This window comes from Oenanthe melanoleuca, chromosome 5 (genome assembly GCF_029582105.1).
Source record: "Oenanthe melanoleuca isolate GR-GAL-2019-014 chromosome 5, OMel1.0, whole genome shotgun sequence".
Classification (NCBI taxonomy): domain Eukaryota; kingdom Metazoa; phylum Chordata; class Aves; order Passeriformes; family Muscicapidae; genus Oenanthe; species Oenanthe melanoleuca.
In genome coordinates, this window is record NC_079339.1 from 21710897 (window position 1) to 21725598 (window position 14702).

Sequence of the window (14702 nt, forward strand, 5' to 3'; positions counted from 1 at the left end):
TTATGTGAAACCCTGATATTTATAACCTTGAAAATATTTAGGTAAAAGCAGTGTGCAGACTTCATCTAATTATAAGTATTAAAAAGGACCTCCACAGTTCAGGTCAATCTGTCTTTGAGATCAGAATAAACTTCTCATAAGGAACAAAGTGTCTGCCCTGGGGAATAATTATTAGGAAAATAATTTCATTTTTCTCCTGTCTTTTGAAAGCTCCTGTTACACTTCAACACTTATCAAACTGATCAGGAGTATAAATCTGAAGAAACTTCTGTAACTTTGAACTGAGACATAAATGACAGCTGTAATACATTTTAAAAATAATATATTGAAAGTTTATTAAAGAAAATAGATATCTGACTCTGATTTCTAATTCCTTTCTAACTCTTTTGGACAGTCTAGACTTGAGCTTTCACAACTGGTACTTATTTTTCCAGCTATAAGCTGTTGTCCTCAGAGCTTGGGCAGAACACTCTTGGGTTTGCTTCATTTGCTGAGAGTCTTTTACAGTCTTTTTTGGTTATGGGCATTGTGTGTTGCCTGTTTACAACCTTTTTGTAGATTTCTGTGCAATGAAGTTTTGGCTGCTATAACTTAGCAGAAGCCCATAGTTCATCCAACCTGGAGGTATCACAGATCAGTTTGCTGGTCCTTGCTTCTCCAAGCTGCATTAATTTTGATGGTCAGTAGCTTTCCCAATCCAGTTTTACAACTGTTGAAGTTACCCAAGTGTCTGTGCAGGTGTGTGCCTGTGCATGGATCCTATCTCCGTATTTCCCTTATCAGTAGCCAGGCTTTTAATGATTCTTCTCATTTCTCCCAGCTGACACAGGCTGATATGAATGTGATGGACCCTTCACTGCTTCAGTATCCTGACTGGAAAGGACATCTGTTGTAAGTCTTTCTGTAATGCTTCTCTTTTTGACTACTTGTTTAATAAACAGAATGGATGAATACAAACTTCTTCTGTTACATTCTCTAGTTAAAACTTTTCTAGGTTACTTTTTTTTGCAAAACTTTGCATTATCTGTCCTACCAGCTCATCCAGGTAAAAATTCTTTTATGTGAGAGAAGATGCAAATATTCTGAGCAGAGTTTTAAAAGCACTTGTATGCATTAACAAATTGGGTAACTCCAAACAATTTTTTCAAACACAGTGAACACTTGGGGCTGTTAATCCTTCTCTTCTGTGCCAAGTTAAAGCTCATCAGAAGTGCATGCACCATTACAGACATCTTCTGCGGCACCTCTGCTGGGTGTAAAAATCATGTCTGTTCCACGGGCCAAAGCTAACTTGCTTTCTAGCTATTTTCACCAGACTTTAATGTCCCTCACTTGACTTTCCTAAGATGTGAACCTGGTTTGGAAGCCTATTCTCTTGGAGAATATTTGAATCAGTATTTGCTTTTGTGTATTTTTCAGTTTACGGGAAGAAGTGGCTCGATTTTTGACCTATTACTGCAAGGCTCCTGCACCTCTTAAAGCAGACAATGTAGGTAACCCAGTGTCCATTGGTGTCTGTTCTAATGTGTTGCCATTTGCTGGGAAACAGTTTCAAATTCTGTTTCTTTTAAACAAATGATTTGGTAAGAATGCAAGCTGTTATCATGTAAATGAGATTGGTTCTTCATTTCAGTAGCTTTTGATGCAGACTTCCACCAAAACACTTCAGGTCTACTGTGCATTTGCCTCATGTTTCACTTCTGTGTGCCAACTCCTCCTGCTGGTACTCTCAATGGGACTTTATATTTTAATCTCCCTCTTTATTTCAGGGACCTACTATGCCTGTATCCTTCAGCCTTGACAAAGAGTGCCCACTGTTTCAGTTGGTTTCCATGCATTGCATTTCTCTGTTATACCTCAAGATAAAGATTTGTAATTGTACCAAGAGGTAGTTTTAGCCTGTAAAATTTTTGGCAGTGCTGCTAGAAAGACATCAGGACCTGAGTCTCTGCAGGACTTGCTGATTTGTGAGAGATACAGCCTAGAGGCAGGGGCCTGTGGAGGTCAGGGACTCCTGTCTCTGCTGAGTGCTGAAGGCAGCAGGAGCTGGTGCAGCCATTGCTCTTCTGGCTGCAGTAATTCAACAGAACCCCATACTTCATGTGGACTGAAGTTACCACTGATCAGTTTACTGATCACTGCCACTTCAAGGCAGCAGATCCTCCCTGGTGCTTGGAATGAAACTCATGGGACCTGTAGAAGCAGGAGTCAAACCTGCTTCTGTATGAGACAGTAGTTTCCACTTTTGCACAAATTTGTCAGGAAGTCAGAAAAGCTGTTACTATGAATAAATTGATAACACACATTAACTGTTGAAAAGTTGCTTTACTAGCATCTCAGAGCTGCTCCCCAACTTTTTTCCTACTTTAAGCCTATTCTTTTTCTAAATTGTTTATTTGAATAAAAAATGACACCAGAGCAAAATCTGTGAAAGAACAGGATTGAAGTTATTCTGAAGTGAAATTTCAGCAGGAAAATTCTAATGGAGAATTAGGGAGAAAATTTATTTCAATTATGTTGTCAGGAATTATTATTTTATAGTGTTGACTTTCTATGTGTGGATTTATCACTAGATTCTCTCTTTCTTCTATAGGTGATTGTTTTAAATGGTTGTGGCTCTTTATTTTCTGCATTAGCTACAGTCCTTTGTGATCCAGGGGGTAAGTGGATGGTTGGAACATAGTTTTGTTTTGGTCTGTTTTTTTCTGCTGGGAAAGAATGTTACTTTGTTTAAATACTGTTAGACAGAAGTGAAGTATTGGAAGTGGCATTGGCCTGCTACAAAGTTCTTGTTTCCTGCAAAGTTGTACTGTGAAATTCTTAATTTCCAGGGTCTGCAGATGTCATGCAGACATGCATGCATGTCACACTTGCCTGCCCTGTCTGCCTTCCCTGTTTTTGTGGTGCTCTGTCTTAGTTTGCCAGACTAAACATGGGCTATACTCATGCTTACCTGGGCTCTTGCAGAAGATAAAAAAATTAAAATAAAAATAAAGTGAAGAGGCAATAGAATTACAGTGTTTCCAGGGGACACCACTGTAAAAATGCTTTCATGTTTAGCTAAAGCACATTAGGACAGAAGACTGACCTGTTGATAACCAAATTTGTTTTCTTGGTTCCAGAAGCTGTTCTGATTGCTACTCCTTTTTACGGTGGTATTACCCAGAGTATCTTCCTCTATGGCAATGTCAAGCTGGTGTATGTCTATTTGGACAGTAAGGTAAGATCTGAGAGAAGGGAATGAACAACCTCTGTAGTTAAGCTGGAAAGCTGAGTTTTTGGAACCTCTGCAAGCAGTTCTCAGAACAAGGGTACACCACAGCCAGTGGACATTTACACAGTTTGTTGCTGGGAAAATGGGCACATAATTTACAAGAAAGTCACTTGAGACCATAAATCTGGATTCCAGTTTTGTCCTTTTCTTGTATCTGACTCCCAATAAGAGTCATTGAAAGGAAAAAAATTACCATTTGGATTCTTAAAGAGAGAAGTTGTGTCGTGTCCTACTGAAGGTGGTCCCAGGGTGGAATAATAGATGGAGATCCTGCATTGCTTTAGTTATTCAAGGATAGCAAGAAAATCCTGGGTTTTAGCAAGAAAAGTGTATGATGGCCTTTCCTCTTGTTTTACTTATTGATTTCTTTATTCTCTCTGTAGTATAAAAGGATAAGAAGAAGGTTGCTAGGTCATTATTGCTGGGGGTTTATTTCAGGGAACATTTCTCAGTGGATTGGCTCAAGGCAGTCTCTATTAAAACAACTTTGCCTCTTTAATCTTTTTTATACCTTTCAGATTACTGGAACAAACACTCGGCCTTTTCAGCTTACAGTGGAAAAACTGGAAAAAGCCTTGCAGGATGCCCGTGCAGAGGTGAGTTTAGCTGAGCCTCATATTACCACCAAGTTTACAATATATTGGAGATGTCATATCCTAAAGATCAAAGCATTTTCAATACCTGGCACCCGGCTTTCTTGTCCTCCTGGTAGACCATCTGAGATGATGCCTTGCAAACTCAGGGGCAGTTCCAGGGGGAATCCCTCAGTGTTGTGTCTGTCCAGTTTTGGTCACAGCAGAAAGGATAAACCTGACCATTCACAAAGCACTGGAATCCATTCCTATCACCAAAAAAGGTACATGAGTGTACACTAGAATTTGGAACTACCCGGGATTTCTCCCTGAGAAAGGCCAGCTGAGTTACCTGAAAACTGTCCGCTCCACACAGCAGGGCAGATGAATACACGAAGAATGCTGAGAGTTTTTGCAGGAAGGAACTCTATAGGTTAAAATGCAAGTGAATATCACTTTTCTAAAGAGTTAGTCTGTAAGTTTGGCATTGTCTGAAATCCCATATATGTTTAGCTGCATCTCTGAGTTGTTACCAGCTCTGACATCTCCAGCCAAGTGTGCTCTAAATGAGTACACTTTTCATCCACCTAACTCAAATTCTCATCTTTCTTGCCACATTCAGGGACAGTCTTCAGTAATTTATTACTTCCCAATTACTAATGCAGCTCAGAAAAAGTACTTCCATACAGAAAGCATGTGAGACCATCTTTCTCATTAATTGCTTGACCAGATGGCAACCAATTACTTGGTAGCAATTCCCCCTTTTCAAAGTCATAGATTAATAATTCTATGATATTTTGCTCATTTAACTTTGAAAATTATTTAATTGTCGAAAAAAAAAATCTTTATTTGTGGCTGAAGGTTTTCTCATGCAAATCTAACCTTTGAGGTGAAAAGTCATGGTGGAACTTCAGGGAAATCCTGTGTAACACTCAAATGAGGGACTACTCAAGTAGAGGAGCTGAAAATTTTTCCCATGGTAGGCACTCTCTTAATACTAAGGTATTTGTATTCTGCAGGGTATCACTGTAAGGGCCTTAATTCTTCTGAATCCCCAAAATCCCCTTGGGGACATTTACTCCTTGTCAGAGCTACGGGATTATCTGGAATTTGCTAAAAGGTACGTCACTTTGGAAAGCTGAGATGTCCTGAGTCAGATACAGCTTTCAGAATCTGGTGGATTACTTGCTGTCCCCAAATTTATCTGTGAATATCTTTCAAGCCAGGCAAATAGTTCATTCTTTGCACACATTGGTGGACTTAAGAAAGGAGAGGGGAGTGCTGGGATCATGGACCATGCAGTCATCTGGGGTGGCAAAACAACTTTCATCAAGGAATGCAAGTTTTATTTTTCAGGAATCCAAGGAAACACTATGGCACTGTGCTTCCCTGGGAGGAAGCTGCATTCTTTTCCTCTTAGTTTCTCTGTATTTGTAAAGACAAAGAAGTATATGAATAAGGATTCCCAGTTTCATCATAGATCATAATACTCTCTGACATTCAGATTCTGTAGGATTCTGAGTGGATGGGTAGTACATATAGGAATTTATTTTCTCTTGGCAGTGATAGGATCTTTGTCTTGTTACATGGTTACAGTGGGTGACAGTTAAGTGGATATACCTCTAATCATTTCAATGTAGAGAAAAGAGATCTAGGTTGAGAAAAATTGCTTTATTTCTGGAAAATTTGGCATCCCCTCTTCTTTGTATAAAGCAAGTATTTGCAGGCCTGAATTTGTATCTCTTAAACCAGAAGCAGCCTTCTTTTGTAATCTCCATTTTGTCCTTTTGCAGACATGAATTGCATGTGATAGTAGATGAGATCTACATGTTGTCAGTTTTTGATGAATCAGCCACGTTTCACAGTGTCCTAGGCATGGACAGGTAAAAGCAGCTCCTACTTCCCTGGCCATCTTTCAGTGATAGTTAGTTCAACATGAGGCCTTGCTGAGAACTTGTGACTGGAAGTTAAGTCATGAGCTAACAAATTCTGAATCAACCTTACATTGATTTATTTCCTTTTTTTAATTTTTTTTTGTAATTTCTGAATGGCAAATGCATTTTGTCAAATACAATCTAGCAAGTAGTAAGCTTTTTATTGTGGTATACTTCTCAATATGCATCAGTATTTGGTTATGAAAGCCCTCAAAATGAAAACAGATTTTTCATTTGTTGAAGGTGATGCTTTTCTTCCTGCCTAAACATCTTTTTCCCATGTTTCTGTTGATGCTTGCAAAGACTTTCTATTGCTGTTTACTTCCTAATTTTCTATAGAGTAGTCCCAGATCACAGTAGTATTACGGACTGGATAATGGCTTTTATTAGGTATCATTTTAATGAGATGAAAAACTTCTAAAATATTTTTTAAAATATGGTGTGGTGTTGAGGTTCTTTTTCTTTTTTAAATTTCTAGCCTTCACCAATGGTACTAGCTATCTTTTTGTGCTCAGTTTCAAGGAAGTAAAATATGTTTGGTTAAGTGTTAGCTCAGTCTTGCTGGGCTTAGATGTAAAACAACATCGCTTTTAATTCTTGATGAATACATTGGCAGAAGCCTGATTTCTAGCATTAAATGTAGGAGCTTCATATATTCAGGAGATCTGCATGTAAAGTGTAGCACTTGTGTAGCATCTGTGTCTTTGAAATATTTAAAACTTCTGCCTGAAACTACTTCCAAGGGGTTCCTAGCTTCTAAAATTGTTTTTTTTTCAAGTTTGAATTTTCCCTGCTTGACTGCTGTTTGGTGGTGTGCTGTCTATCACTGTGTAATGCTGCCTCTCTGTTTCTGCAATGCTGCACTGGTGATCCAAAAGCTTCAGCACCTATGACACTAACTGCCCATCTGCATCCTTCTACATACAGATTGCCTGATCCACAGCGGACTCACGTGATGTGGGGCATAACCAAGGTGAGTGCTGGTCGTTATTGTTCTGTGCCTTTGTGGCTGGTTGTTCTGGGCTCCTCAGGTTCCTCATGCCAGAAAGATCAAGTTAGTAATAATAGGATCCCAGTGGTTCAGTGTAATAAGGTAGTCTCTCTGTGTCTTCTGCAGGATTTTGCTGTCTCTGGGATTCGTTTTGGTACTTTATATACAGAGAACCAAGATGTTGCTAATGCAGTGGCTTCTTTGTGTTATTTCCATGGAGTTTGTGGACCTGTCCAGCACAAGGTTGCACAGCTACTTAGAGACAGAGGTGAGTCAGTAGCTCCATGTACAATCCTCTGCCATTCTGTGTGTCTTGGTACCTGGAAGATCTCCCCTCCCCTTACGTTCCCTAGTGGTGTCCTCTTTGTGCACCTTAATTGACAGTCTTCAATTACTCTGAAGCTGCCCATACAACACAAGGTTGACAGCTCTGCAGGAAAGGACCATTTCTGCAGAGCTCCTGATCAGCAGAGTTAGAGGAGCAGCTTGGAAGAAGTGCAATAGCTATTTGTACAGAAATTGCCAGTGTTATCTAGAACCAGATGAGCAGAAACAAAGAATATGGGCTTGTGGGACAAGGGAAATGGAAATCGCCTTCTAACTCTGCCCAGAGTGGAATGCTACAGCCCATGATGATTAAGAACTATAAATGTAGGGAAACTTCCTCAGGAATGTCAGGGAGATACTCTTCTGCACAGACATGAAACTGCAAAATACTTCTTGGCTTTTTTTTATCTTAGGAAACAGAAAACAAAAGAGTGAGGTGAAGTGTGAAGCAGAAAAAGACGCTAGGTGCTTTGGAGGCTTGAACAGATCTGTACAGTTCCTCAGTTCATGATTCTTTTCTTTATCTTCTTCTGGCAGACTGGATCAACCAGGTGTACCTGAGGGCCAACCATGCCCGCCTAAAAGCTGCCCATACATATGTGACAGATGAGCTGAAGACACTTGGGGTTCCTTTTCTCAACCGCAACGCAGGCTTCTTTGTCTGGATTGACTTCCGAAAGGTTGGTAGTCTTAGGAAGTGAGGCTTCTCCCAGGCTGAGGCCAGGCATGTAGGGCAACTGCATCTAGAGGAAAGGTTAATGTAGTGACAATCATTTTGTTTTAACAAATCTGTCATCTGATGAGGAGAGGGAGACTGCCGGATGTTTCAGTCTATTCCTTTCGTCAATCTGTGAACTTCCCTCCTTGCAGGAATCTTACTACTCTCAAGCCACTTCCCTCCCCATTTCTTCCTTTGTATCACAACTGCTGTACTTCAGAGGTAAAAGGTGTCTCCCTTGGCCTTTGCAGACCTCATGGGAATCACAAATTCATGAGGATCTTACTGATGTAGTCTGTACGGTATTAACCTCTGGCCCTTCTGATGACTCTCCTAGTACCTTAAGACGGGCACATTTGAGGAGGAGTTGCTGCTCTGGAAGCGTTTTCTGGATAATAAGGTCCTCCTGTCCTGCGGGAAAGCCTTTGAGTGCAGTGAACCTGGATGGTTCCGCATCATTTTTGCTGACAAGACCCACCGGCTGCAGTTAGGTCAGTATTGTTCTTTTTCCTCCCACCACAATTTCTGCAGCACTGTTCCCTTCTCTTCTTAATCCTAAACTTAGCTTATTATTATCCTCTTCTCTTCTCTGTTTTTCTCCCTTTCTCCATTATCCTTTTCTGGCTCTGATGGATTTGGAGACACTTGTGGCTTAAGTGAGTCCACTAGTGTTTCTCCTCCCTGTACCACTGCAGGTATGCAACGGATACGCAAAGTTTTGGAAGAGCGTGAGCAGGAGATACTGGCTGAGGAGAAGGAGCAGCCTTGTCAATCAGATCAGGATGGCAAAGCAGATAGCACAGATGAAGTCATTTTTGTATCCCGCCACCAGGACCCTACCTGTGGCAGTAACTCCAGCCTTGGTGACCTCATTGGCCTCTTGCAGCAACAGATGCGTTCATCTGACTGGCTACAGAAAAATACGGCTGAGCAGTTTGCCCAGGAAAAGCCAGAGGTCTATGATGTGTTCAGCAAACTGGTGGGGAAGCAATAGGGGTCAGTGTGCCTTCAGGGGCATTCCTGAGCAGTGACTGACTCTGCGTCCCTAACAACTCAGCAGTGACTTCCAGCAAATGATATATTTTCTGTATAGCAAGAAAATTACTTTGTAGGCCCCGTCCTCTCCCCCCTGTTTGAGATCTCTAATTTGTACTATATAGGTGTGTTTCCTTGGATTGGGGTGAGGGTAGGGAATGGAGGCGGGGTGTCTTGTTTGTGTGCTGCTCTCTGTTCTGCAGCATCATTGTATTTTATATTTAATTTCTAATGAATATGCTCTTAACACTCTTACAAGGTCCTGTGGTGTAATTTATTGCTCTTCACACTTTACAAGAAGAGACTTTAGTTTGTTAGTTAACTGAACTTTCCCTTTTCTTAAATGATGATCAGATGTAACTATTTTGGGGCCAGCTGTCTCAAAGAGATATTTTTGGGAGAGAGAATCTAGAATCAGCTCTAACTTAGCCCCACTTAAGGGTAAAATAAGCATGTGCATGGATTCATCTTCATGACTGAGGCTCTTAGGATGACGGTTATCTAGACTGAGTTCTGTAAATCTTTTTGTTTTCAGTTGGTTTACAGTCTGACCTCAGATCAGACAGTATCCACCGTGCTCAGTTGGTGAAATGCCTGATTTTGTTTCTATTCTTCTTTTTTATTTTCATATAAATAAACTACATCCATTGGCCTCTTGGCAAAATGTTCAGAAAATAGCTACAAATAGAGAGGCAATAGAAAGTAGATGTTCTTTTTTGCATTTTTTCTATTCCTGGAAATCCATCCCTTGTGGTTAACAGTGATGTATATTGGCAAAAAGAGTGCAGAGAATTCTTCTGCCACTGTGCTTGGTGTACCTGCAGGTACAGCTGCTTCTGTCACCTACCTCAGGCATCCAAGGAGGCACTTTCCACCATTATCACAATAATTAATGCAACTTTTTTTTCTGTGTTTCTCAATTTGCAGGGTAATTTTTTTGACTAAATGGTATTCTTCTGTCTCCTTCTCTTTCCCATTTTAAGACACTGTTTTCTGTCTGCTGGTGGTAGAGTATTTCAACTGGAAAGTTTCTTTCACAGATACAAAGCTCTTTAACTTCTGGTACTGTAAAATGTAGGTATCCTAAAGGAATTGGATCTGGTTTTTCTGCACACATGTTAATTGAGAGCTGAGGGCATTGCCCATGGAACTTGAATAGAAGTGCACCTTTCCCCTCCTCATAAATTTTGGTGGATGGACATGAGTGACAAAAGCATGTCTGCATCATAAACCAAATTAGAGAAGCATAGGCAACAAATAATTAAAGCAACCACAATTTGCTGTGTGGTGGTGGCAGGGAACTGCTTGGACAGTGAGCAGGAAAGTCTGAGCAGTGGCTGAAGAAAAGATGCTGCTGCTTGTGGCTGCTGTGAGTAGTAAGCAGTTCCTCCCTCAGAGGCCAGTGATGAAGCAGGATTGGTGAGGTGATTGGTAAGATCAGTACAAGGAATAGTTATAAACATAGTATTTGCTTACTGGTTTGGCATTTGTCCATGGACTATATTTTAAACTCCACAAAGAAAGCTATAGCATAAGACATGACTCCTTAATGGAATGGAAGGTGAGATGTACAAAATACAAATGGACTTCCTGATTTTCCCCCTTATTTATGCACCCCAAGGAGGACCTGAGCAAGCTCTTTGAAATCAAGAACCAGGTAAGACATTAGTTAAAGTAATATTTTAGGGCATCCTTATAATAAATTCAACCCATTAATTACTTCTAATTTTATTTTGTTCTAATCACTCTTACAGTTGGAGTATATGAATATAAAATAGTAACAATTAATAAAATATTTTTTGCCCATATATATTTACTGCTCAGAAACCAGGTTTATTGTACTGTCTCTGTGTCGATTCAGCTAGTAAAGCACACCTCTGCAGGAAAGAGGATGTAATTTGCTTTCAGAATCCTCACAGATAGTATGGTATAGCCCACAGTCACATCTGAGCTTGTAGCTCAACAGAAAATGCGCACGTGCGCGCACACACGCGCACACACACACAGATGCACACACACACTTTATTGCTTGGAGTATTTTCTATTTTTTTTCAAGTTAAACACCTGACTGAGGACCTCTCCACTGAGGAATATTAGCTTTGTCACAGAAAATAAAAATTTAACTGGAAATGAGGCAAGAGAGAAAAATGATAATGAGTTTGCTATTGGAAAAAACAGTGGGGTTTTTGGACTGTGAAAGCCCCATAAATTTTGTAAATAGCCTTAACTGGTTTACAAGAAATTATAAACATGCAGAAAGTCCTATGCATATAGAAGCTAAATCAATTCCTATTTGCTCTAAGAATACCCCTGAGAGGAAAAGCAGAGGTTCTGCCTATACAAATTGTTTGTTCTTTCTGCTACCTTCATGTTAGATGTTTCCTCTGCTTGATGTATCTCATAGTTCTCATTAATGGCCTTTTCTTTTTCTATGTGGCGTATCTCTACAGGCAAAAATGTAGAGAAAAATTAAGAACTCTCCTATGCTGTCCCTGCCCTCATGTTTCTTTTGACCTGTTTGTCAAGCAATAGGCAAACAGTGCAGCACCTTAAATGAAGTCAGTCAGATCTGTGTTTTTAAAACTGCTGCATTTCATCTAGAATAAGAAATGCCATTCAAAACGAGTATAACACTGTGCATTCATTTCTTGTAATCATTGTAATCATACAAGATGATAAAACCTACTTTGCACACAATTTTTATGTTCCAATTATCATTCATTTGAACACAGAAAGGATCCTAGATGGTTTCATGGTCCTTGCCATGTTCTAGTCACTCTCTCTGTCCCCCTCCCTCTCTGTCCCCCCACTCCCCTTTTTACCCCCTCTCCCATTCTGTGTGTCTTCTCCAGAGAAATGTTCAGCACTTTCAGGGTATAGGTGGGAATTTCCTGTGCAGCACAGCTCTTGGTCACAGAAACTTCCATAACATACTTTTCAGGCATATACTTGACATATTCATGTTTGTGGGAAGGAAAAATCTGTGAATCTCCAAATTATTAACCTGTGTAACATTGCAGTTAAGCCCCACAACATAAGTGGGGCCCAGTCTTGATAAGTATTTATGAAGACTCATTCATACTTTAAGAAAGAATCTGTGAAGATGAGTTTTCCCTTACAGAAATTCAATAGGTTCTAATCAAAATATTTGTAAGAGAAAATATTCACTGATAACTTAAAGAGTTTTCCACCTTAGCTGAAGAGGGCCAGTTGCTCAAATGTACTCAAATAACAAATGTATTAATGTTAATACCTTAATTGTTGTCTTTCTCCCTTGGAACATCCAACAGGTCATGCAGTTGGGCTGACTGCTGTGTGTTTCCCCCATCCCCATAACAGTTTCTTGAAACCTGCCTTGTGGTCAAATGAGCATTTATATTGATACCTTCTCTGCAGTCCTCCTCCAGTTACTTGGTTACAGAATCCCTCAGTTGCTCTCATCCTGCTGGCAGAGTGGTGGTTTCATTTCATCAGACAGATAGTGGCACACAGAGGCTCAATGATAAAAAATCGTCTCATGGAGGGAGCTACATAAATCACACCCCTAAAAATTTCTGCATCTGAGATATCAGGCATACAAAACTGCTTTTGCACTTTTAATTACATACGCAGCTATTTTTTTTAAGATTGGCTGACCTAACAAGAGATTGTTTTCATTATTTCTGAAGCAATTCAGACCACATCACGAAGAATAGGGCAAGGTAACCTACAAGGATTATATACAAAAATATATGTGTTCCATCTGAGAAAATCAGAGTGGCAAGATAGATTCGTTTTCCATTCCAATTAATGCTTTATTTATTACTGACTTACATAAAACACTGGCAACTGACTGATGACAAGATCCTAGATTAGCTGCAGCCAACAAATGTACTGAAGAGTCTGAGGAGGTTATAAATACTCTACTTTTTGTCCTCAGTTTGCCAGGATTGGTTATTTTTAGCAAATAGCCAGTCGACCTTATCAAAATGAAGAATCAAAAATAGTCTGGAAAAACACTGCAAGGAAAGGCTATTTTTAGCTCTCCATCTATTCCCTGCTGCTATCCAGCAAGGTCTGATGGCACAGCTCATGCACGACTGCTTAGTTATTCTAGGCGAATGCTTGTTATGACCTGTCCTTTCCCTGGATGCCTCAGTGCAGAAGGCATTCAATTGATTAAAGATTAATGCCCCTGCAGACCATGACAGCTGAAAGCTTTAGGGAGGGGGAACACACACTGACAGATTGTTTCTATCTGCATCTTTCTGCCAGATTAATAGTTTCTTTGAAGGGAACTCTTGCCTAACTGAGTTTCCTTGTGTTTCGTGTTCCTCAGTGGGAGTTACTGCAGCACTCCTTTTAAGTATATTTACACTTCTTTTTCCTTCCAGTTCAGGAAGGCAATAGAGAAAGTAAGAGTTACAGACATAAATTAAATCACAGTTTTGACCAGTACCATCCATCACAAACCAGTAGCACTGGAAATGGGCAATGGACTGGATCAAGAGAGAAAACCATGCAATTGGCTGCTAGATAGTTTATTGATCAGACTAGTTAGAAACTTCACTGATATAAGTGAGGGTACCATTTGGTTTTAAGACTTAAACCAGAAGAGAGAACCACCAAACCAAGGACCTGACTGCTACAATATCATTCTTTCTCTTATAATAGAAAGTCTTTAATTTAGTTCAGGACCTTATATATTGGCAGTAGCCAACAACAAATTTTTCTGAAGAATAAACTGAGCTATGAGTTTTTAGTTATGCTATGCCATAGGTGGAAAATAAGGTTGAAAAGACGTCCTCAAACCATTAGATTTCCTCTTCATATTTGGCCTTTTAAATTACCTCCTTTTATTATAAAGGTGTTTTCAGAATGTGCTGCTTCCATCACTGACTGCATTAGGTGCACCATAACCTCACATGCAGCTTCCTTACATGTGGGGACACAGTAGCTAGCAAAAGGTTTTCTCCTCTGTACACTGATCATCCCAGCAGGAAATGCAGGATGCTGTACACGACAGCAGGCAAATGTATGGTGTCATGGTAAAACCCTTAAAAACAAATTCCAAATGGCTCCCATAGAACCACATAAGGCAGGGCATAAAAGGGCAAAGCAAAGAGAAGTGAAATATCCGATTTCTCCTGTGCATTTATAAAAATTGATAGCCGGTTATCCAGATGCTGATGAATATTTTCACAAGCTATAAATGGCAGCCTGGAGTCTAAAAATAGATGCTGTGCCGCAGACTTGTCTGGCTTAGCTACATCACTAGAATATAAACAGGCTCCCTGATGTGGTTTCAGGGAAATCTCTACCAAGACAGACTACATCCTCCATTTTTCTTGCTATATATTGAAATAAAATAGCTGATGCCTCTTGCATTTGTTTCATACTAGCTTTTAATAAAACTGCACTGATTTTCAGATTTTCCTACAGGGATGAAAGGATCATCAAGTCTCCGTGAATGTTTCAGCTATAATTGATTCGGTGCACTTTCTTCTCGCTGGCACAGCAGGGAGGCAGAGGAAGCGCCTGCGGGCACTGCATGGGCTGGCGCGGGCTGCGTTCGGTGTCCCCCACCCCTCCTCCCCGCCGCCGCACGTGGACCAGCCAGTGTCCCTGTCACGCCACAGGGCTGGGGACCCCTCTCCTTGGCTCACGCACATCCAGGCACTGCTCATGCCGCTGGATTCCATAACTGCAGAGAGCCAGTGCTCATCCGAGCAGCCCCAACACATGAATGGGGAGCCTTCCAATTCACAAAAAATCAGACACTGTCCAAGCATCTTCCTGAAAGAGGGTTCCTGCCTCTGATTGATGAATGAGGCAGCTTGCAGCAATTGGAAGCTGGTGGGTTACGCCCAGA

The 14702-nt window shown here is 40.4% G+C and overlaps 1 protein-coding gene across 3 annotated transcripts in view; it reads left to right on the forward strand.

Moving 5' to 3' along the window:
- ACCS (1-aminocyclopropane-1-carboxylate synthase homolog (inactive)) overlaps positions 1-13641 on the forward strand; it is a 31952-nt gene extending 18311 nt beyond the window's left edge. For 2 of the 3 annotated variants that reach the window (XM_056493541.1, XM_056493542.1), the window contains exons 4-15: positions 821-891; positions 1420-1489; positions 2594-2660; positions 3123-3220; positions 3793-3870; positions 4866-4966; positions 5640-5729; positions 6708-6753; positions 6898-7039; positions 7636-7778; positions 8154-8307; positions 8512-13640. In XM_056493541.1, the coding sequence (XP_056349516.1) occupies positions 821-891; positions 1420-1489; positions 2594-2660; positions 3123-3220; positions 3793-3870; positions 4866-4966; positions 5640-5729; positions 6708-6753; positions 6898-7039; positions 7636-7778; positions 8154-8307; positions 8512-8810 (1359 nt within the window). In that variant the 3' untranslated portion in view covers positions 8811-13640. Of the gene's footprint in view, positions 1-820; positions 892-1419; positions 1490-2593; positions 2661-3122; positions 3221-3792; positions 3871-4865; positions 4967-5639; positions 5730-6707; positions 6754-6897; positions 7040-7635; positions 7779-8153; positions 8308-8511 lie in introns of all 3 variants that reach the window. The other variant, XM_056493540.1, reaches the window with a different exon arrangement.
- Positions 13642-14702: the final 1061 nt, after the last annotated feature.